The sequence below is a fragment of the Neoarius graeffei genome, chromosome 14 (genome assembly GCF_027579695.1).
Source record: "Neoarius graeffei isolate fNeoGra1 chromosome 14, fNeoGra1.pri, whole genome shotgun sequence".
Taxonomy (NCBI): domain Eukaryota; kingdom Metazoa; phylum Chordata; class Actinopteri; order Siluriformes; family Ariidae; genus Neoarius; species Neoarius graeffei.
Genome location: NC_083582.1, coordinates 70540880 through 70566142, shown reverse-complemented (window position 1 = coordinate 70566142; position 25263 = coordinate 70540880). Strand labels below are relative to the sequence as shown.

Below are 25263 nucleotides of genomic sequence, written 5' to 3'. Positions count from 1 at the left end.
AATAAAATAGTAAAATAGCTGACTGCACCTTTAATAATTAAGGAGTTTGTTACTGACTGGGTACATCTCAGTGAAAGTTTATTGAAGTTTACTGAAATCTGGTGCATCTTGTTTGAAAGGAACATCAAACATTTCTCGGGGAGCTTTCTTAATGTCATGGAACCGTACTAAATATTTTACATCTGTACAACTCCGAGGCTCATCATTACAAATCAAACGACATGACATTCACTCTCAGGAATTTACTCCAGGATCAAAAATGGTGTGAGATACAGTAAGAGATAATGGTTCAGTTCAAGCGTTCGGGTCGAGACTCGGGCATGCGCTTTCACGTTACTGTATCACACATCGGTCATAAGACTGGGAATCCTGTCCTTTTGGTGTGTCTGTAATAACAGGATGCATTCTCTGTTCGGTCTTTTTACTCCCAGCCACCTTGGTGTCCAGAATATGCTGCAGGAGCTCCTTACACTCACTAGGGGGCAGGTTGGAGAAGAAATACTGCGGTGCCATTTGGAGGAACCTGCACACACACACACGTCACTGTGAGGAGTCATTTCTTTTGTTCAGTTGCTGCTGAGAGACCTCATGATGATCAAGCATAGATCTTAAAGGGGTACCAAATATAATATATACAGTTGCTGATGTGACAAAGTAACATATTCTTAAGTATTCTATCAAATTTATATACTAGAAAACAACGAAATATCTTGGTAATTGTAAATATAATACTTTATACGCTAAACTGCACAAGAGTCGCCATTTTTAAAAGACTGTGACGTCAGCGCGACCCACTGCACTAGCGGAACTCTCCGAAATAGAGATAAGCATGTAATCATGGCGTCGGGCGCATCAAGTGAAAGCGACAGCTCTGTCGAATCATACGAAGAGATCCCGCAAGACACACTGCAAGCAGGCTATGGCTTAGAAGGGTACCAGTTTGAACCTAGGAGAGGTACTATGTAGTGGAAGTTCATTAAGTCTAACTATTAAAGCTATTTTAAGTTCGTTTCTTAAGACAAGGATTTTTTTAAGATGTTACCTTGTTGACAGTTTCGGCGAGAATCTTCCGCCTTCCTCAAAACAGTCACCAGATGTCGAGTGGTGACGTGCCTTATCAGCTGATGTTACGCTACGGAGGCGTGAACGTCCCGCCCAATTTGACAGGTAGTTCACGCCTCCTGCTGTCAGGTCGCTCCCCCAGGACACATCTGGTGACTGTTTTGAAGAAGGCGGAAGATTCTCGCCGAAACTGTCAACAAGGTAACATCTTAAAAAATCCTTGTCTTAAGAAACGAACTTAAAATAGCTAGGAGAGGTACTCTCGACTCCGGTGATGAAATAAGAGAAGAAAGCTCGGATGACGGCGAGGAGGAGACTGATGCTGACCATGGGCATGGCGAGCGTGGGGCAGAGCGTCTGCGTGCAGGTGACACGGCGTGGTGCTCGTGCGGAAAATGTAACGTGGAGTAGAGGTCTGCGCGGGTCGGATTTTTCAGTCCCGCTCCCGCCCGCGCCCGCATTGTGCAGTCCCACTCCCGCCCGCAAAGAATTATGATTTTCAGTCCCGCTCCCGCCCGCGCCTGCCATATTTTGTCCCACTCCCACCCGCAAATCCCGCATGATGCAGACGTTCGCGTTATTTCTCAGGAAAGTTCTTGTCTTGACACAGCGTGATGGTGCCCCGCCCCCTACTTTGAGTGGATTTGAGCATAAATATCTACAGCTCACGTTTGTTATTGTTTGCCTTGTTTCTGAATTCAGCATGTAGTATCTCTAATAATAATAATTAGTGCTGACAAACGATTAAAATATTTAATCGCAAATCGCACATTTTTATCACATGAGAAACCATTGTAATTCTCTGATCAGCATAAAAAAGTGAATGGGCTTGCTTTGTACCAATGTTTTTTTTTATTGCAAAGCAGAGCGAGTAAAGGAAGTGAATTGATTTACTGCTTGCGTTAGTCTACAACTTTAATCAGAGAGACATGTTACACAGTGACGGTAGGCTTGACTCAATGCTATCCCAGAAATCCTTCCTGTAATATGCAAATTTGGCCGCCTCTGATTGGACAGCCAAATTTGCATATTACAGGAAGGATTTCTGGGATAGCATTGAGTCAAGCCTACTGTCACTGTGTAACCTGTCTCTCTGATTAAAGTTGTAGACTAACGCAACAAGTAAATCAATTCACTCATGGTTCTCTTGCTAGCTGGGTGTGAACTGCGAGTCATTCGAGTGATCAAAGAATTTCCCCTTAGGGTGATCAATGGCAAGTTTAAGATGCCATTCCTCACTCAATCTGGCAATATGACTTTCTCTGCAAATTTAGGCATCTTAAAATGTTTTTATTAATGCCAAATAAAATATCCAGCACAAATTATATATGATAGACATAAATTAATAATTTACAAATTTTATTTCAAGCACGTTTTTAGTTAGCGGGACTGCAGCTTATCACCGCTCCCACCCGCGCGCGCATATGTGCACTTCCGGTCCCGCCCGCGCCCGCAATGAGCTTTCAAAATTTGTCCCGCGCCGCACTGCTTTGCGGCGGGTCCCGCGAGTCCCGCGGGAGTGCAGGGCTCTAACGTGGAGTTGCTCACGAGTCCAGCAGAATTTATTTGCTGCAATGAGATAGGCGCCACCCGTGGACTTGTGAAATCGTCGCAAGAGGCAGAAACAGGTATTTCACACGTGCTATTCCCAACCTCAATGAGCCAACACAACTGGGCACATACATACGTCATGAGTGTTACACAGAGAAAATGAATGTGCATTCTGATTGGATAAAATTAATATCATGGCGGGCTGTTCAAACTGCGGAAATAGTTTGCTCAAGCTACTTTCAAAACACTATAACTTTCCAACCTTAGAACAAAAAACTTTTGTAAGTCTTGAATAAGGTTTGTTAATGTGTGTTTTATTGTTATATTTACTCTATATATTGCCCTCTGTTCCCCTTTAAATAGGTTTGCGTGAGATATTTATTTGTCGATGTTAATTTTAACATCGGGGGGGAAAAAAGAGGTGTATTTGTAATTGCATGTTGGCCAAACTTGATGTTTGGGAGTCTGAATCGTTTCAGTAATGAATGAGATTTGATTCATTCTAGTTTAGATGAATCAGTGAGTTCATTTCTAGCATCTGCGTGAAAATTTGTTTGTCTAAACCAGTGTTTCTCAAACTTTTTCAGACCAAGGACCACTTTGTCCCAAAAAAAAAAATTTCAGGGACCACCTGTCAACACCCCCCCGCCCCACACAACACACAGACCATACAGAGATGTGTACTATTAGGTGCTTTTAATTGAAAAAAATTATGGTTAACTTAATACATTAAAGGCCTATCCATTCCATATCCTCCGTGTTTTTTAAAGGCAAAAGTATGGAGGCTTAAAATTCAGCAAACAGTTAATCAGAACATTTCATATCAATAGTTCAAAACTGTTCGAAATTAGGAGGAACATGAATGAACTGAAATGAACAAAAATTTTAGATTTAACAGATTACACTTACTTGTCTTCTGCTCAAAACTGACTTTTTTTGGGGGTGGGGGGGGGGGGGGGGCGTGGCTCAGCCGACTAAGGCGCCATACCATAAATCCGGGGACCCGGATTCAATTCCGACCCGAGGTCATTTCCCAATCCCTCCCCGTCTCTCTCTCCAGCTCATTTCCTGTCTCTACACTGTCCTATCCAATAAAGGTGAAAAAAGCCCAAAAAAAACCTTTAAAAACAAAAAACCCTGACTCTTTTTTTCTTAATGGGAGGAGTGGTGCTGATGCATACTAAGCATCAATGATTTAATATCTGGTTCCAAGCTGGACAGCTTTAATCTGAGATTGGGGGCCACATTGACTTGGTTTCACTTTTTAGTTTTCAACCCAACCAGTGCTGAAAACCCAACCTCTTGTTCTTCCTGTGTTGGGGACTCAGTGCTAACTGAATCTTCTTTTCTTTGCATTTTCTCCTTATTGATGCTTGTGTCAGTAGTGTCAGGTTTTTTCCTCTTAACTGAACCTGTCAGCCACTTCTCCATCCTTGTTGTTTCACTTTCAGTAAATTAAAAAAATCGCCACGAACACGAGCTAGTTACGATTAGCCTATTATATGTTCAGAATTTTCGTTTGCTTGTTTTCAGGTCTGCCTGCCTGTTTGCCTGTGAGGCAGAGATTTGTGAGGTGACTGTTGCCTAGAGACGAGAGGCGGAATAAGAGCATGTGCACACTACAAGTTTTATGTGGTGCAAATTCAGATGCAGAACGCTTTTTAAATAATAATGATGAAATTACAGGCCCGTTTGATTGCCGTTAAAAACAAGATTGGATAAATTTAACCTTCTAATAATGTTACAAAGCAGGGTTCTCCACGAGGGGTTTTAGAGGTGCAGGCCGCCCCCCTTTCTGTGATTCCCGCCCCCGTTTAATTTCTGCCGCCCCTTTACAAAAGGAAGAGACGTCCTTTTGTTTTCTTTGTGACAGATAGCCTTTCTCTGTTGGAGTACCGACAACGTGACAACACCCGAGTGTGAAACTCATCTCATCTCCTCTAGCCGCTTTATCCTGTTCTACAGGGTCGCAGGCAAGCTGGAGCCTATCCCAGCTGACTACGGGCGAAAGGCGGGGTACACCCTGGACAAGTCGCCAGGTCATCACAGGGCTGACACATAGACACAAACAACCATTCACACTCACATTCACACCTACGGTCAATTTAGAGTCACCAGTTAACCTAACCTGCATGTCTTTGGACTGTGGGGGAAACCGGAGCACCCGGAGGAAACCCACGCGGACACAGGGAGAACATGCAAACTCCACACAGAAAGGCCCTCGCCGGGCTCGAACCCAGGACCTTCTTGCTGTGAGGCGACAGCGCTAACCACTACACCACCGTGCCGCCCGGCAGAGAAATAAAGGATGAAAACAAAAAGTTCAAAGTTGGTGCGGCAAGCGTGATATTGCCTATAAAACCGTGAGGATATAACCTGGCTGTCAGTGTTACTGTAGCTCTTGAAGTGCGTACACACTGTCGAAATGTCTCTCGAGCGATTCGGTTTTACGCGAATGCCAATGTAAAACCGAGTTTAAATTACAATGTCATTTTTCTTTTTTATCTTCTTAGACTGTTAACTGGTGAACATGGAGGGAGCAGTGTAAATATAGCTATAGAGCAGTGTAAATATAGCCATGGAGCAGTGTAAATATAGTTAAAACAACATCTTTTCAATGTACTTTACTCTCTAAAAAAAATATATATTTTTTCCAGTGGTGCCTGCAATTACATTTCCATTTCAAACAATGTCAGCTTTTGTGGAGCAGTGTGAATATAGTTAATACAAAAACTTTTCTGTACTTTTCTGTTCTTTTTTTGTAGTTTGCTAAATAAAAAAAATATTTTTTCCAGTTCCATTTCAAACAGTGTCTGAATATGATGTGTAAGTGTGTAATGTTTGATGTATGATGTGTTTTGTACCAGTCCAATTGATTCCTCTATTCTAAATGATTACTATTTGAGAGTATTTTATGCAAATGGAATATGTAAATTTATGCAAATTTGTTTCAAGGTCATCCGATTGACCCCCACCCCCCTATATTTTCAATCCGTGGAGAACCCTGCAAAGCATATGCTAGCTTATCTTGAAAACGCTGACTACATTTGTAGATCACCTCGCGGACCACTTGAGGTCTCTCGTGGACCACCAGTGGTCCGCGGACCACACTTTGCGAAACACTGGTCTAAACACAAACGGACAAGCATCTCTTATCTCATTATCTGTAGCCGCTTTATCCTGTTCTACAGGGTCGCAGGCAAGCTGGAGCCTATCCCAGCTGACTACGGGCGAAAGGCGGGGTACACCCTGGACAAGTCGCCAGGTCATCACAGGGCTGACACATAGACACAGACAACCATTCACACTCACATTCACACCTACGCTCAATTTAGAGTCACCAGTTAACCTAACCTGCATGTCTTTGGACTGTGGGGGAAACCGGAGCACCCGGAGGAAACCCACGCGGACATGGGGAGAACATGCAAACTCCGTACAGAAAGGCCTTCGCCGGCCACGAGGCTCGAACCTGGACCTTCGTGCTGTGAGGCGACAGCGCTAACCACTACACCACCGTGCCGCCCCACGGACAAGCATATTATTTAAAAAAATAAATAAATAATAAACCCACAATAACGAGTGTTACCTATTTTTGCATCGCTGACAATGATATTTATCTTGGATGGTAAATCAGTGAGTAAATCTGAACAAATCATTTAACCAAATAGATTGAAATGATTCGAGTCACTGAAAAGACTCCAGAATATCCTCTCTACAGGAAAATACAACAAACCGTTAAGGACTTACGCCTTGGGTGAGATGTGTGTGACTGTCCGGATGCAGTTGCTGTTGGAGAGTGTGAACTCGTGAAACAGCACCCATTCGGGCAGGCCGAGCTTCTGGGCTTTGGCTGTGTGCCCATAAGCTGAACGACAGTGAAGCTGTGCCACATGCTTATTGCTCAGCATGAAATAGTTTCCCGAGCCGTCCACATCACGAGCAATCTGACCAACACAGAGACACAGTGCGACAGCAATACAATAACACATCTCAACCTACAAGGCTTTTAATAGTCCTATTTCATTTCAGTATTCAATACGATGCCATTTGTTCCAGTTTCACCGGATGAACAAATATACCTGCATGAAGAACCCAGAGAGCAGCGCTCGCTTGACGTTGAGCGTGTTGGATTTGATCCCGAAGGCTGGCTCGGAGATCGGGAGCTCCAGCCTCCTCAAGATGTCAGTCAACTCGGCCCTTATGGCGTCTGCAGTCTGCAGAGCTGCGCAGCACAGAAAGAAATCCTCACACCACTTCTCCTGCGTGAAATCTGGCACACCAAAACATAGCATCCGTTTACGGAACTGTGTGGTAAAGCAGTCACATAAAGGCTTCAAATCTGTATTGAGAAAGTGGTTACGCTATATTTAACAGTTATTCCATGAAATCAAGTCATACATGAGCTGATAGCCGACAAGGCGCGTAGCACAGAGTCGGCTATAATCCGTGTACGACGAGATTGAGTGGAATAACTGTTTTATTCTATCCACTTTCACTGGATTTTGAGAAACAGAGCATTTTTATTATTTTTTTGCAAATTTGATCAATGCAAAACATCCGACAAAATAATTTCTGCTTAGAACGTAAACAAACTGGCGACTTGTGAAAAATGCTATCCTAATTCTTGAAAGGAAAAAAAAAGTTCTTACCATCAAATACTTTTATTCCATATTTTCTTGCTTTTTTGTATTTTGGGTAGGGTGCATCAGTTGCCCCCTAAAAATGAAAAGTTCCTCCGATCATGATGCATTTTTGTTTTTATGTTCCTTTTGGTAAGAAAACACACTGGGTGAAATATTTTGACAAAATTCAAAAGTTTAATGGTGGCACCAGGAGCTCAAAGTTATGGAAAAAGCTGCTATTTTATGACTTTTATGAGAAAATTTTGATCACTTTTCATGAAACATTATGGCACCTTATAGAGTATACCAAATATCTTAAGGCCCAGTCACACAGCCAAAACTTACGATTTACGCATGAATTGCGCATAAATTTCGAGTCGTGCGTGATTCATCAGTGCTGTGCGTAATTCATAAGTTTTTTTGACGTGGAGCATCAGTAGTTGTCAGTGGATGTTCGACGAATCGGGTTTGTGCGCGATTCCAGGTTTTGAGCTGCTCAAAAATATTGATCACGCACAAGTATGCGCGATTGTGCGCCGTTTAACGTAATTCGTGCGTCCTTTGCCGTAGTTCTGACGCGGACAATGCGCGACATATGCGTGGACCGTTAGTGGTTGATCGCAAGAAATTTACCGCTACCGCGCACGTCGATGACTTTTCACTGACGAATGACACACATATCACGCATGTCTCGCTGTAGTAACACGTACATTTCACTGATATCCACTGATCCAGTGATCCATGCGCGCTCTATGCGTCGTTCATCAGTGCTAGTGTGCGGTTCATGCGTGCTTATACGTGGTTCATACGCAGTTTATGCGTGGAGTGTTCGTCAATAAAAACCAGAAATTGTCCCTCTTTTGACCCTATGCGCTGATGTGCGTGATTTGTAAGTGATTGTAAGTGATTTGTACGTACAGTGGTGCTTGAAAAAGTTTGTGAACCCTTTAGAATTTTCTATATTTCTGCATAAATAGGACCTAAAACATCATCAGATTTTCACACAACTCCTAAAAGTAGATAAAGAGAACCCAGTTAAACAAATGAGACAAAAATATGATACTTGGTCATTTATTTAATGAGGAAAATGATCCAATATTACATATCTGTGAGTGGCAAAAGTATGTGAACCTTTGCTTTCAGTATCTGGTGTGATCCCCTTGTGCAGCAATAACTGCAACTAAACGTTTGCGGTAACTGTTGATCAGTCCTGCACACCAGCTTGGAGGAATTTTAGCCCGTTCCTCCGTACAGAACAGCTTCAACTCTGGGATGTTGGTGGGTTTCCTCACATGAACTGCTCACTTCAGGTCCTTCCACAACATTTCCATTGGATTAAGGTCAGGACTTTGACTTGGCCATTCCAAAACATTAACTTTATTCTTCTTTAACCATTCTTTGGTAGAACGACTTGTGTGCTTAGGGTCGTTGTCTTGCTGCATGACCCACCTTCTCTTGAGATTCAGTTCATGGACAGATGTCCTGACATTTTTCTTCAGAATTCATTGGTATAATTCAGAATTCATTGTTCCATCAATGATGGCAAGCCGTCCTGGCCCAGATGCAGCAAAACAGGCCCAAACCATGATACTACCACCACCATGTTTCACAGATGGGATAAGGTTCTTATGCTGGAATGCAGTGTTTTCCTTTCTCCAACCATAACGCTTCTCATTTAAACCAAAAAGTTCTATTTTGGTTCATCCGTCCATAAAACATTTTTCCAATAGCCTTCTGGATTGTCCATGTGATCTTTAGCAAACTGCAGACAAGCAGCAATGTTCTTTTTGGAGAGCAGTGGCTTTCTCCTTGTAACCCTGCCATGCACACCATTGTTGTTCAGTGTTCTCCTGATGGTGGACTCATAAACATTAACATTAACCAATGTGAGAGAGGCCTTCAGTTGCTTAGAAGTTACCCTGGGGTCCTTTGTGACCTTTCTGACTATTACACGCCTTGCTCTTGGAGTGATCTTTGTTGGTCAACCACTCCTGGGGAGGGTAACAATGGCCTTGAATTTCCTCCATTTGTACACAATCTGTCTGACTGTGGATTGGTGGAGTCCAAACTCTTTAGAGATGGTTTTGTAACCTTTTCCAGCCTGATGAGCATCAACAACGCTTTTTCTGAGGTCCTCAGAAATCTCCTTTGTTCGTGCCATGATACACTTCCACAAACATGTGTTGTGAAGATCAGACTTTGATAGATCCCTGTTCTTTAAATAAAACAGGGTGCCCACTCACACCTGACTGTCATCCCACTGATTGAAAACACCTGACTCTAATTTCACCTTCAAATTAACTGCTAATCCTAGAGGTTCACATACTTTTGCCACTCACAGATATGTAATATTGGATCATTTTCCTCAATAAATAAATAAATAACCAAGTATCATATTTTTGTCTCATTTGTTTAACTGGGTTCTCTTGATCTACTTTTAGGACTTGTGTGAAAATCTGATGATGTTTTAGGTCCTATTTATGTAGAAATATAGAAAATTCTAAAGGGTTCACAAACTTTCAAGCACCACTGTAGTTCATGCGCAATTAATCGGTGATTTTCGACCACGCACACCCCCCAAAAATGGTCAATTTCTCCACTGACAATCATGCACAAGCCAACTTTATACGTGATTTATACGTGATTTATGCGTGATCGGCTGTGTGACTGGGCCTTTAGATACACATTTTTAGTACATATTCTAAATATATTATCAAGCACAGTTTGAGTTTTAGCTGTTCATTGAATCATTGTTCTTAACATGATCTCTGGCTCACAAGAAATCAATAAATGGAGTCCAACATTGTGATTCAAACCTTACGCGAAAACATAAAATAAGCGTTTTTTGGCAAAAAAATGAACCTCATGGTGCCACCATTAGACTTTTGAATATGGTCAAAAAATTGTACAGGATGTCTTTATTGGTGAAAAGGAACACCCAAACAAAAATGCATCAGATTTTATGAAAGTGAGGGCAACTGATGCACCCTCATTTTGGGGGTTTTGTTTTTGAGTAGCGTTAGGGGAAGCCATGGCCCAATGGTTAGAGAAGCAGCTTTGGGACCAAAAGGTCACCAGTTTGATTCCCTGGACCAGCAAGAATGACTGAAGTGCCCTGGAGCAAAGCATCTAACCCCCAACTGTTCCCCAGGCTGCTCTGGGAATGTTGTATATTGCTCTGGATAAGAGCGTCTGCTAAATGCCGTTAACGTAACGTAATGTTTTATCCTCGGTTGGTTCAGCAACACGCTCTGCCATTTTGTTTTTCTCTACTCATGGTATACGAGCTGATAGCCTAGTAGTAGAGTAGCCAATCAGAGCATGCGATTGCTCATATCCAGTGAATGTGGATAGAATAAATAAAGTACATCTTGGTCCTACAGCAACTAGAGAACATGATGGAACTATTTAAAATTCTTTTTGGGAATGAAGCAATAATCTGTAAATAAGTCAGTAGAAGTTTTCACACACACACACGGGCAGTTCAGTGTAGCCAATCCCACCTACCAGCATGAGGAACCCAGATACTACTACTAACTATTATTATCATCATCATCATCAACCTGAGCTCATGTTTGAAGTCAGGACCCTGGAGCTACGAGGGAACAACTCTACCTGCTGCACCACCATGCCCCACCTCACCCTTGTCCAGGTTGGAAATTACCAAACAATAACCTCTTGCCGAATATTTTACTTTAACCATTAAAAGGTGAATCTGGACCCAAGCAGGTTCACTCACATGGCTCTCTCTGGCTGCATTTATAACTGTTGTAGATATTGATCAGAGTGAAGTGATCTCCTTCTGGATGAAACAACTTCATGTGACGCAGCATGGCTTCCGTTTCCATGCCCACAGGGGGCTCCAGGAAGCAGCTCGGAGCTGGAGGAAAGAATGGACAATGGGACACAATAACAGGATTGGACTGATCATTCTATACTACTACACAAATTATTTGCCTTGGGAATTCTGGATTGAAAACGACCTCTGTGGTAGGACTCAGGTTGTTCGATTTCAAGGAGTATTATCAGAATCTGAGCCCATTATTTCTGGTGTGCCTCAGGGCTCAACACTAGGCTCTCTTCTTTTTGTTGTCCATATTAACGATTTGCCAACTGTCATGAGGTAATGCAGCGTACTTATGTATGCAGACGATACTGTTTTGTTTTGCTCTGCTTTAACTGCGTCTATAATTGAAGGAAAGCTTAACGCGGACCTTGAATAAGTTGGATCATGGCTTGGTGAAAACAGCTTGTTCCTAAATGCCACTAAAACGGAGTCTACGCTATTTGGAACTCATGCTAAGCTTTCACAGGTTTCTGATTTTAGTACATCATTCGATGGTCGCCCCATGAAGCATGTGTCTGAATTTAAATATCTTGGAATCATCCTTGACGAATGTCTTCTATCCAGATTCTATCCAGACCTGGTAAAAGGCTAGGTATGCTAGGGTGCAGGAGGAATAATTTAACGTAGCATTGTGTGAATATTATCGATACATCCTTTATTCACCCTGTTATTGAATAGTATGATGCTGTATGGGGGTGCTATGGTATCAAAGTCAAGTCAGTGTCCCTCTCACGCCAGAATTTGGTCTTCCCAGGCAGGCTCCTGTCCCAGTACTAACCAGCTCTCTGAGGCATATGGGTGCGGTGCCAATCTCCATTTCAATAGCCCTCAGTCTCTCACCTATACAACTAGGGTTACAGTGGGGGGCAGATCCTCTGGTAATCACAAGAGTTTGACTTCCCCACTCACATCTGTATTGCAGCGTACCTTGCCAGACAGCAGTAGATACCTTTTTTTTTTTTAAATGATGGTCTTTGGTATGACCCGACTGCGAGTAGAACTCACGACCTCCCGATCGAGAGGCGGACACGCTAACCACTCCGCCAACTTGGGGTGCATTGGGGTATAGGAAATGCTAAAACTTTAGAGAGACTCCAGCAACATGCTGCAAGAAGAGTTACTGGAAAAGGCGAGAGTGATGGAGCCTTAGATGTAGTTAAAGGGAAACTTAAGTCATTTTTAAACTTGCTTTATTTCTTAATTAATGTGTTATTCAATTACGTTTTCGGTTTTAGTAACCTTATAACGTGACTCATATTGGGAACTAATTGCAATTAAATATTATACTTATCGGCCTATTCGGTTTTTAGCCGTGTTGAATTTAGTTCGTTTGGTCCACGGCAGGCGTCGCTTATCCGCACGATCTTCACGAGACTTGTGCGAGACTTCGAAACGCCAGGTGTCAGTGCAGCCATTTTGAAAACTGTTTTCCAAACGAAATATTGCACAAATAATGAGTTTAAATGACAATTACTGCCTACTTTTTTCAAACTTTCCTGATTGCTATCAAAAACAAACAAAACTTCCGGCTTGATTACATCAGCATTCGAAAGAGGGCGCGCGCGTCTTTTGACAACGTTGGCAGATGTTGGTCACTTTGATTTCCGCTGTACGTTTTACTTCCGTCCTACGATGTCTCGCACAGGTCTCAACGAATCTCGTTTACGGCCGTTGCTTTGACATTTGGACTGATATATTACAGAGCATATTTCAAACATTCATAACTTGCTATAGCAGCGACAAAATAGCGATCAAAAATGCATTCCTGTATTTAATAAAATAAGAAATAGCATTTTGATTAAAAAAATTTGCCTTCAGTTCTCCTTTAACATTGTATTGATGAATCTCAAATTTGTTGTATGTTACAAAACATCAAATGTAATTAGTAAACCATTTTTATCTTCTTTCAGTCCTATATATATATATATATATATATATATATATATATATATATATATATATATATAAATTTGTTTTTTTTCATTCATTGTGTTTTAGGAATGTGTATTTTTTGTAATCTCATACTTCCTGGAGGGGTCGTAGAGGTCAATAAAATTCACTGTCATAATACGTTACAATTGCCAAGAGTAAGAACCGAACTGGCCAAGAAATCCTTTTATTATCATGGCTGTATTATTTTTAATAGATTAAGCTTATAGTTTATAGTTCATATTATATATTTTTTATTTTATTCATATAGTTTTTTTTGTATTTATAACCAATTTGAATATATTGAATATATATAGATTGTAAATTAATATTAATCATAACTAGTTCCTTTTTAGTTTCTATTTATTGTATACGTGTAGCAGGGCTCCTTTTGATAGCAGAGGCGTATAACCACTGATTGGACTACCCTGTTGATTTTTTATTCGGTTTTAAATAAATTTTCTGTCTATGGGATGCACTGGGTGATCAGAACTGAAATAAAATGATTGCTGTGAAATTCGTAGACTATTTTCTTGATTATAGATTGCATAAGAAGTGTTATTTATCCATATATTGCTGTGGACAAAAGAAAATATACGAAAAGTTAATGTTTATACGATCAAATTGCCTAATTATTAAAGCAAGCAAAGATTTATACTAAATACGAACAAACAGCTCCCGCATTAACATCCCGAATCCGCCTGAACCGGAACCAGTTCCCACTGCCAATAGTTTTTAGGCTAATCTTAATCCCTGTTCAGACAAAATCTTCCTGAGAAACGCAGCTAGACTGAGACTTCGTGGATCATTCCTGCTCATGGGGTTTCATTTTCTGTACCTGCCAACATGGCTGCAATAGTTAACACCTCACTGGCACAATCAAACTCGCATGACGCTAACAGAGCTTTCGACATCTGAGGGTCTAAGGGCAGCTCAGACATGATGATCCCGATCTCAGAAAGGTTTCCATCATCATCCAAAGCTGCAAGATAATCCAGCTCTTCTAAAGCTTGCATTAAGCCTTCAGGATCTGGAAACAGCGAGAGAGAAACACATTTCAGTTATCCTCGACTGCATCGATTCATAAGGCAACAGATTCGATATTTGACAATACCACTGAATCTGTTACCATAACAACATGATGCACTGATTATATATTAGATCATAGGAGTCGGTACTCTACAATGGTGCTTGAAAGTTTGTGAACCCTTTAAAATTTTCTAGGTTCTTATGCTGGTTCTTATGCTGGAATGCAGTGTTTTCTCCAAACATAACAATTCTCATTTAAACCAAAAAGTTCTATTTTGGTCTCATCCATCCACAAAACATTTTTCCAATAGCCTTCTGGCTTGTCCACATGATCTTTAGCAAACTGCAGACGAGCAGCAATGTTCTTTTTGGAGAGCAGTGGCTTTCTCCTTGCAACCCTGCCATGCACACCATTGTTGTTCAGTGTTCTCCTGATGGTGGACTCTTGAACATTAACATTAGCCAATGTGAGAGAGGCCTTCAGTTGCTTAGAAGTTACCCTGGGGTCCTTTGTGACCTCGCCGACTATTATACGTCTTGCTCTTGGAGTGATCTTTGTTGGTCAACCACTCCTGGGGAGGGTAACAATGGTCTTGAATTTCCTCCATTTATACACAATCTGTCTGACTGGGGATTGGTGGAGTCCAAACTCTTTAGAGATGGTTTTGTAACCTTTTCCAGCCTGATGAGCATCAACAATGCTTTTTCTGAGGTCCTCAGAAATCTCGTTTGTTCGTGCCATGATACACTTCCACAAACATGTGTTGTGAAGATCAGACTTTGATAGATCCCTGTTCTTTAAATAAAACAGGGTGCCCACTCACACCTGATTGTCATCCCATTGATTGAAAACACCTGACTCTAATTTCACCTTCAAATTAACTGCTCATCCTAGACGTTCACATACTTTTGCCACTCACAGATATGTAATATTGGATCATTTTCCTCAATAAATAAATGACCAAGTATAATATTTTTGTCTCATTTGTTTAACTGGGTTCTCTTTATCTACTTTTAGGACTTGTGTGAAAATCTGATGATGTTTTAGGTCATATTTATGCAGAAATATAGAAAATTCTAAAGGGTTCACAAATTTTCAAGCACCACTGTAGAGATAAAATCAAATGTTTGTCATTTTTATACAGACTTTGTGGATAAGTGAAAGTGAATAAACCTTGTCTAATTTGAGTACAAGATCAATGATTTATGAATATTGCGAAAAAACTTGGTAACAATATTTAAAGATGCGATTCTTTCATAAAAATTGTTTCACTTATTTCATCTATCCGGATTTAGACATATCATAGCCATAATCCTGTGTCCTGGTGCTTGAACCCTCACTTCCTATTCATTGTGTGCACCAGCATAATGAGCTCAGCTCTTCATCTGGGTCAGAGCTCACACAATCTCGGGCGGTTCTCTCATAGGCCAAGTTCGTTCTACAGAACAATGAAGTGATTAGCGCTGTCAAAATGGCTAACACGCATCACTAAACACCAGCACCATGACACATCAGTGCTTAATTAAAAAAAAAAAAAACACGAGGAAATAGCCTCAATGAGGCTGTAGCTCATACTGCCCACTGTCGTCGTGAAACTGTCTTTTGAAATTCGATCACATGAAATTGCACATGACCCCTGTGTAGCCGCATCCATGGTAGGTGGTGCCACCTGGTGAGCAATTCTTGTTGGCATATGTCTTTAGAGTCTTCTGGATGAGTTTCAGTGAAAACGTCACCCAAAAATTTCAGACGCCCATAAAATAGTAAATACGACAGGTGGTGCCACCATCTTGACAACTTTTATACACACCCACCTGGGGAACATTATATGTGAGTTTGATCAAAATCTGATCAATCCTGTAGGAGGAGTAGCGATTTTTGTGAAATTGCATGTGACCTCTCTGTCGCCTCATCCATGGTAGGTGGCGCCACCTGGTGAACAATTCTTGTTGGAATATGCCTTGAGAGTCTTCTGGATGAGTTTCAGTGAAAAGGTCTGAACAGTTCACGAAGAGTAGTGTTTAACGCGACGAATCACCCAAAAATTTCAAACGCCTATAAAATAGTAAAATATGACAGGTGGCGCCACCATCTTCACAACTTTTATGCACACCGACCTGAGGAGCATTATATGTGAGTTTGATCGAAATCCGATTAATCCTGTAGGAGTAGCAGCGATTTTTGTAAATTGTGGACGGATGGACGATGCGTGATCGCATAAGCTATCCGACCTGGCCTGCAGCTGGATGAGCTAATAAAAACACACACATCGCACTTGTGTACCGTTATACAGTTCCGCGATCTTCCTGAGCTAGAGGCTCTCTTTCATGTTATGTTCTCATCTATTCATTTTACGTTCAAATATTCCTGAAAATGCCTCTTGGCTAAAATAGCTTTCTTAATGAATGCAATAATATGAGCACAGCTCAGGTCTGACCTGGCCTGCTGATGAAGTCACAGTGTCTGATTCCAGCCACCTCCATCCTCTTGAGGAAGAGCACAGCCGAGGTGAGGTTTGCTTCTAGGATCCGAGCAGGAATCTCAGCACAGAGCTCCGTCTCCTCAGGGTACAGGCAGAAACACTTCCCTGCTCAGGCCCAAACAATTATATACATCAATAACAGTTATTCCACGAAATCAAGTCGTACATGAGCTGATAGCCGATGAGGCGCGTAGCACCGAGTTTATTCTATCCACATTCACTGGATTTTGAGAAATGGAGCATTTTTATTTTTTGAGAATTCGATAAATAAACTTTATACAAAACGTCCAACAAAATCATTTCTGCTTAGAATGTAAACAAACCGGTGAAATGACAGGAGCAATTTGTGAAAAATGCTGCTATAATAATAATAATAATAATAATAATAATAATAAAAAATTCTTGAAAAATAATTTAAAAAAACCCCACAGTCCTACCATCAAATACTTTCATTCCATATTTTGTTGCTTTTTTTTTTTTATCATTTTTTAGGTTTTTTGGCGGTAGGCAAACCAACTTAAAAGGTGCATTACTGCCACTGACTGGTCTGGAATGTGGAACAAGAAGAAAAAAAAAGGAAAAAAAAAACATTTTTTTAAAAGCTATTTCTGTTTCTTTTAAATACAACCCCGATTCCAAAAAAGTTGGGACAAAGTACAAATTGTAAATAAAAATGGAATGCAATAATTTACAAATCTCAAAAACTGATATTGTATTCACAATAGAACATAGACAACATATCAAATGTCGAAAGTGAGACATTTTGAAATTTCATGCCAAATATTGGCTCATTTGAAATTTCATGACAGCAACACATCTCAAAAAAGTTGGGACAGGGGCAATAAGAGGCTGGAAAAGTTAAAGGTACAAAAAAGGAACAGCTGGAGGACCAAATTGCAACTCATTAGGTCAATTGGCAATAGGTCATTAACATGACTGGGTATAAAAAGAGCATCTTGGAGTGGCAGCGGCTCTCAGAAGTAAAGATGGGAAGAGGATCACCAATCCCCCTAATTCCGCGCCGACAAATAGTGGAGCAATATCAGAAAGGAGTTCGACAGTGTACAATTGCAAAGAGTTTGAACATATCATCATCTACAATGCATAATATCATCAAAAGATTCAGAGAATCTGGAAGAATCTCTGTGCGTAAGGGTCAAGGCCGGAAAACCATACTGGGTGCCCGTGATCTTCGGGCCCTTAGACGCCACTGCATCACATACAGGCATGCTTCTGTATTGGAAATCACAAAATGGGCTCAGGAATATTTCCAGAGAACATTATCTGTGAACACAATTCACCGTGCCATCCGCCGTTGCCAGCTAAAACTCTATAGTTCAAAGAAGAAGCCGTATCTAAACATGATCCAGAAGCGCAGACGTCTTCTCTGGGCCAAGGCTCATTTAAAATGGACTGTGGCAAAGTGGAAAACTGTTCTGTGGTCAGACGAACCAAAATTTGAAGTTCTTTATGGAAATCAGGGACACCGTGTCATTCGGACTAAAGAGGAGAAGGACGACCCAAGTTGTTATCAGCGCTCAGTTCAGAAGCCTGCATCTCTGATGGTATGGGGTTGCATTAGTGCGTGTGGCATGGGCAGCTTACACATCTGGAAAGACACCATCAATGCTGAAAGGTATATCCAGGTTCTAGAGCAACATATGCTCCCATCCAGGCAACGTCTCTTTCAGGGAAGACCTTGCATTTTCCAACATGACAATGCCAAACCACATACTGCATCAATTACAGCATCATGGCTGCGTAGAAGAAGGGTCCGGGTACTGAACTGGCCAGGCTGCAGTCCAGATTTTTCACCCATAGAAAACATTTGGCGCATCATAAAACGGAAGATACGACAAAAAAGACCTAAGACAGTTGAGCAACTAGAATCCTACATTAGACAAGAATGGGTTAACATTCCTATCCCTAAACTTGAGCAACTTGTCTCCTCAGTCCCCAGACGTTTACAGACTGTTGTAAAGAGAAAAGGGGATGTCTCACAGTGGTAAACATGGCCTTGTCCCAACTTTTTTGAGATGTGTTGTTGTCATGAAATTTAAAATCACCTAATTTTTCTCTTTAAATGATACATTTTCTCAGTTTAAACATTTGATATGTCATCTATGTTCTATTCTGAATAAAATACGGAATTTTGAAACTTCCACATCATTGCATTCCGTTTTTATTACCCAGTTTGGTAAACTGGGATGTATGGATGCTGTCAGTCCCCACTCGCTTGCTCACTCGAGTTTGTTGACGGTGTAGTGGCTGGCTGCTTTATGTCCCGGGGCTCCCTCATGCCTGTGTTACCTTCTGGCTCTCCCCTTTTAGTTATGCTGTCATAGTTGCCGGAGTCCCTGCTTGTACTCGGTGCAATATGTACAGGGAGTGCAGAATTATTAGGCAAGTTGTATTTTTGAGGATTAGTTTTATTATTGAAAAACAACTATGTTCTTGATGAACCCAAAAGACTCATAAATATCAAAGCTGAGTATTTTTGGAAGTTGGAGTAGGGCTTTCTTAGTTTTAGCTATCTTAGGAGGATATCTGTGTGTGCAGGTGACTATAACTGTGCATAATTATTAGGCAACTTAACAAAAAACAAACATATACACATTTCACTCATTTATTTTCACCAGGGAAACCAATATAACAACTCAACATTCACTAATATACATTGCTGGCATTCAAAAACAAACAAAAAAACAAATCAGTGACTAATATAGCCGCCTTTCTTTACAAGGACACTCAAAAGCCTGCCATCCATGGATTCGGTCAGTGTTTTGATCTGTTTGCGATCAACATTGCGTGCAGCAGCAACCACAGCCTCCCAGACACTGTTCAGAGATGTGTACTGTTTCCCCTCCTTGTAGATCTCACATTTGATGAGGGACCACAGGTTTTCTATGGGGTTCAGATCAGGTGAACAAGGAGGCCACGTCATTAATCTTTCTTCCTTTAGACCCTTTCTGGCCAGCCATGCTGTGGAGTACTTGGATGCGTGTGATGGAGCATTGTCCTGCATGAAAATCATGTTTTTCTTGAAGGATGCTGACTTCTTCCTGTACCACTGCTTGAAGAAGGTGTCTTCCAAAAACTGACAATAGGACTGGGAGTTGAGCTTGACGCCATCCTCAACCCGAAAAGGTCCCACAAGCTCATCTTTGATGATACCAGCCCATACCAGTACCCCACCTCCACCTTGCTGGCGTCTGAGTCGGACTGGAGCTCTCTGCCCTTTGCTGATCCAGTCACGAGCCCATCCATCTGGCCCATCAAGACTCACTCTCATTTCATCTGTCCATAAGACCTTAGAAAAATCAGTCTTGTGATACTTCTTGGCCCAGTCTTGACGTTTCATCTTGTGTGTCTTGTTCAGTGGTGGTCATTTTTCAGCCTTTGTTACCTTGGCCGTGTCCCTGAGTATTGCACACCTTGTGCTTTTTGACACTCCAGTGATGTTGCAGCTCTGAAATATGGCAAAACTGGTGGCGAGTGGCATCTTGGCAGCTTCACGCTTGACTTTCCTCAGTTCACGGGCAGTTAGTTTGCGCCTTTTTTTTTTCAACGCGCTTCTTGCGACCCTGTTGACTATTTTGAATGAAGCGCTTGATTGTTTGATGGTCACGCTTCAAAAGCTGGGCAATTTTAAGAGTGCTCCATCCCTTTGCAATATATGTCACTATTTTTGACTTTTCTGAGTCCGTCAAATCCCTCTTCTGACCCATTTTGCCAAAGGAAAGGAAGTTGCCTAATAATTTTGCACACCTGATATAGGGTGTTGATGTCATTAGACCACACCCCTTTTCATTACAGAGATGCACATCACCTGGTATGCTTAATTGGTAGGAGGCTTTCAAGCCTATGCAGCTTGGAGTAGGCCAACATGCATAGAGAGGGTAATGTGGTCAACATACTCATTTGCCTAATAATTCTGCACTCCCTGTATACTGTTCCTACTTATTCAAGTGACATTGGGCATACCTAACCACCTGTGTTTTCTTTCCCTCCCCCCCACCCCAAATCTGTCCCTCTGAGTTACATGGAGTCAACAGGAAATCTTTTGGTGGAGACGGTGGGGACCTCGACTGGCTATCGTAGCCTGCAGGGAATCGGCCGTCAGACATTCTGTCGCATGTCCCAGACCCGGTGAAATGTAACTGAATTGTCTTGGCCAGGCCTAATGGTCCCATCTGCATCTCATCATTGCTGAGGAGTGTGCTCCCATCACCCAATCAAGCATCCAGCCAGAGCAGGTCATGATATATTTTTTACCATATTAACATGCCATTGTGTGTTATGCCTGATGTAAAGACTCTCGTCTCTGCGAGCCTACCACACAGATTTAATACTTGTCATTTTTAGGGCATACCTAACAACGTGTTTTCTTTCTCTCTCTCTCTCCCCCCCCCCGTCCCTCTGAGTTACATGTTGATCCTGGGATTGAGATGCTGGCCTCTTCTGCCCCTCGGACCTGCTTGATCCATCCTGGTGCCCTGTGTCTGGTCGGAGTTTTATCGCCCCACTCCTGTGAAGGACGGCCCCATGAGGACAGTTGAGGGTTATACCTGTTAAAACTGTTAATATTATAGTCAGGCTGTCTGTTGTTGCCCAAATGAGGATGGGTTCCCTTTTGAGTCTGGTTCCTCTCGAGGTTTCTTCCTCATGTCGTCTGAGGGAGTTTTTCCTTGCCACCGTCGCCACAGGCTTGCTCATTGGGGATAGATTAGGGATAAAATTAGCTCATGTTTTAAGTCGTTCAAATTCTGTAAAGCTGCTTTGCGACAATGTTTATTGTTAAAAGCGCTGTACAAATAAATTTGATTTTTTTTTTTATTTTGATTATTTACAATTTGTCCCAACTTCTTTGGAATCGGGGTTGTACTTGATAATTTTTTGGGTTTTGTTTTCAAGTAGAGTTTTTATTTCATTCTCTGTTGGTTCAGCAACACGCGCCACCATTTTGTTTCTCTCTACTCACGGTATAAGAGCTGATATCCTAGTAGTAGTGTAGCCAATCAGAGTGCACGATTGCTCATATCCAGTGAATGTGGATAGAATAATAGATACAAATTAATCCTAACCTGGTACTACGTAGGATATTGAACAGAGAAGCACCATTAAACGTGTAATTAGGCAGGTTGATACTTAAAGCTTTTGCAGTGTTTTTGTTTCGAATGTTGAATGTCGTCACTGGTTTAGATTCAAATGAACCCTGAGTAAGGCCGTGTGCTCTCCATTTAATCAACTGAATAAAATTCACTTGACCTGACTAACAGGATTGCCTGCTCACCTGCTGGTCCAGCCAGCTCTTTCCGGATCTTTGCCCGACATCTACTGATGGGTCTGATCACTTCGGAGCTGGCTCTCAACCGTGGGTTATACACCTGCAAAATACAGACGTGACATGACCGACTGAATGGATTTAAAATATTAGCGAAAGGCAGATGCACTAGATCACGTTTTGATTTTCAGCAGCACTTCGACTAGTGAAATGCGGACCAGTGTAAAAAACTACTACATTTTGACGAGCCAGTTTCACTAGTAAACTCTGATTATAAAGCTGGCGTTAACACACGAAAAATTAAAAACTATTATCTGAATTTGTTTCTCACTGCAATTCAAACAAGATCAACTGTGAGCTACTGCTCACTTATGTATCCCCCCCCCCGCACTCGCTTGCAATCGAAGGAATAGGACACTTATGAACGTTGACTTCAACAAATAATGAACCCTGAAACAAGGAAGTAAAGAGCAGTGTCTCTCCCCAGGGATTTCAAATAGCATCCTGGGAAACTGTCATTTTGCTTCTTGAAATAGTGTCAAAATCCACGCTATAGGTTTCGTAAATACGTTCAGTTGGTAAACAGGAAGTTGATGTGCAACAGACCTGAAAACGGTGTACATGGTATAGAAGCCCAAGCTGAAATTTGGTACCAAATATCAAGCAGTTGTGATTTGTAGTTGCTGAGAAAAGTGTTACGAAAATTTTGTAAATCCACACTATATGCTTTGTAAATACACTCAGTTGGTAAACAAGAAGTTGATGTGCGACAGACCTGAAAATGGTATACACGGTATACTAGTGCCTCTCAAAAAATTAGAATACCATGAAAAAGTTCCTTTTTTTTCATAATTTAATTCAAAAAGGTAAACTTTCATATATTCTATATTCATTACATGTAAAGTGAAATATTTAAAGCCTTTTTTGTTTTAATTTTGATGATTATGGCTTATAGCTCATGAAAATCAGAAATCCAGTATCTCAAATTATTAGAATATTCCCTAAGATCAATCAAAAAAAGGATTTACAATACAGAAATGTCCAACTTCTGAAAAGTATATTCATATACACTCAATACTTGGTTGGGGCTCCTTTACCATGAATTACTGTATCAACGCGGTGTGGCATGGAGGTGATCAGTCTGTGGCACTGCTGAGGTGTTATTGAAACCCAGGTTGCTTTGATAGTGGCCTTCAGCGTATCTGTATTTTTGGGTCGGGTGTTTCTCATCTTCCTCTTGACAATACCCCATAGATTCTCTATGGGGTTCAGGTCAGGCAAGTTGGCTGGCCAATCAAACACAGTAATATCATGGTCAGCAAACCATTTGGTAGTAGTTTTGACACTGTGGGTAGGTGCTAAGTCCTGCTGGAAAAGGAAATCAGCACCTCCAAAAAGCTCGTCAGCAGATGGAAGCACAAAGTGCTCTAAAATCTCCTGGTAGATGGCTGTGTTGACTTTGGACTTGATAAAATACAGTGGACCAACACCAGCAGATGACACGGCACCCCAAATCATCACAGACTGTGGAAACTTCACACTGGGCTTCAAACACCTTGGATTCTGTGCCTCTCCACTCTTCCTCCAGAACCGTGATTTCCAAATTAAATGCAAAAATGTACTTTCATCTGAAAAGAGGACTTTGGACCACTGAGCAACAGTCCATTTCTTTCTCTCCTTAGCGCAGATAAGACACTTCTGACATTGTCTCTGGCTCAGGAGTAGCTTGATATTAGGAATGCGAAAGTTGTATCCCCTTTCTTGAAGATGTCTGTTCGTGATGGGTCTTGATTCACTGACACCGGCCTCAGTCCACTCCTTGTGAAGCTCTCCTAAGTTCTTGAATCGACTTTTCTTGACAATCCTCTCAAGACTGCGGCCATCCCTGTTGCTTGTGCACCTTTTCCAGCCACCCTTTTCAGCAATGACCTTTTGTGGCTTACCCTCCTTGTGGAGGGCATCAGTGATCATCTTCTGGACAACAGTCAAGTCAGCAGTCTTCCCCATGATTGTGGTTGTGTGCACTGAACTAGACCAAGAGATACACTGTGTTCATACTGTTTTACTCAAACTCGAAATGAAATATTCTAATATTTTGAGATGGGTTTTTTTATGTTCTTGTACTGTATGCCATACTGATTAAAATAGAAAAATGCTTGAAACATTTTAGTTTGTGTAATGAGTCTATAATATATAACATTTTCACTTTCTTAAATAACTGATGGAAAATATTGAACTTTTTCACAATATTCTAATTTTTTGAGATGCACTAGTAGAACCCCAAGCTGAAGTTTGGTACCAAATGGCTATGATTTGTGGTTGCTGAGAAAAAGGGTGCTACGGACGGATGGACGGACAGAGGTAAATAATAATAAATACAATACAGTAAAAAAAAAAAAAAAAAAGTGTTATTTTCTTTTCAAACCTTCATTACTTACAAATCTCTTCTCGACTCCAGTGTCGATCACAAAATTAACCGTGTCCACTGACCAAAACATGTCTTCAGACTGACTGCAGGATAGAAAAACCTTCCTGCCTCTCTTCTGATGCTGTGTGATTGGGGGACAGATTCCAGCATGGCCTGGGCACACTGGCACTGGTACCAGCTCTCTGAGATGACTGCTCAACCTGGATGCTTCTTTAGCCAGAAGACTACAGGCACACTCTACCTCCTAAACCCCACACACACACACAGAGTCTGATCTCAGTACAACTAAACGTTCACAGTTCAATTAAACATCGATTATTCAAAAATGAACACAGTATAAAATGACAAGCCACTCAGAGATGGACAATTAATCAGAATTTTGGCTTCCTCAGTTAATCATAATCAAATGTGAAATCACAAAGTTTAGCCAAGTTTGTCTACTTGGCCAACATTTTATTTATTTTTTATTATTTTATTGTTGTAGAACTTTAAAACACAAGTTTCCCATTCAGGTGCGTAAACCATCTTTTTGGTTACACACCATGATGTATTTATTTTATTATTTATTCTGAATCAAATTTTTTGTATCAACTGGCATTTAAAATGCATGCAAGTTTATATTTTGACAAGATTTATACTTTCAAAAGAATACAGGATTGTAATGTGAGGGAAAAAAAAAAAAACTACGAGCGTACTTCAAAAAGTTCTCGGCCTCACTCAGAAAACGCTCATTCATTATTCATTAAATAGTGACGGCCTTTCGATTTCATAAAAATCGGTGAAATTTAGTTCGCTCTGAAATGTGGTCATTGTGATGCATGTTTATTTCTGTAATATCTCACAAAATATCAGGCCGTTCTGTTCTGTGGCTGGGAAGTTATTTAATTTGAGGGGATTAAAGCAAATAATGTGCATGAAATCGCTCGCTTCGCGCAGTCAAGCAGACAGAGGAAGTCCGTGTGCGCATGCGCAGGTTTACCTTCTTCTTCTTTTGGGTTTTACGGCAGCTGGCATCCACAGCGTTGCAT

General features: G+C 41.2%; 1 protein-coding gene across 1 annotated transcript in view; it reads right to left on the bottom strand.

The window, feature by feature from the left end:
* Positions 1-272: 272 nt before the first annotated feature.
* dhx32a (DEAH (Asp-Glu-Ala-His) box polypeptide 32a) overlaps positions 273-25263 on the bottom strand; it is a 42962-nt gene continuing 17971 nt past the window's right edge. Inside the window, exons 4-11 of the mRNA XM_060940284.1 lie at positions 24246-24479; positions 21817-21910; positions 16479-16628; positions 13850-14041; positions 10975-11115; positions 6693-6883; positions 6361-6557; positions 273-523 (exon numbers count right to left, since the gene is read on the bottom strand). Of these exons, the coding sequence (XP_060796267.1) occupies positions 334-523; positions 6361-6557; positions 6693-6883; positions 10975-11115; positions 13850-14041; positions 16479-16628; positions 21817-21910; positions 24246-24479 (1389 nt within the window). The 3' untranslated portion in view covers positions 273-333. The remainder of the gene's footprint in view (positions 524-6360; positions 6558-6692; positions 6884-10974; positions 11116-13849; positions 14042-16478; positions 16629-21816; positions 21911-24245; positions 24480-25263) is intronic.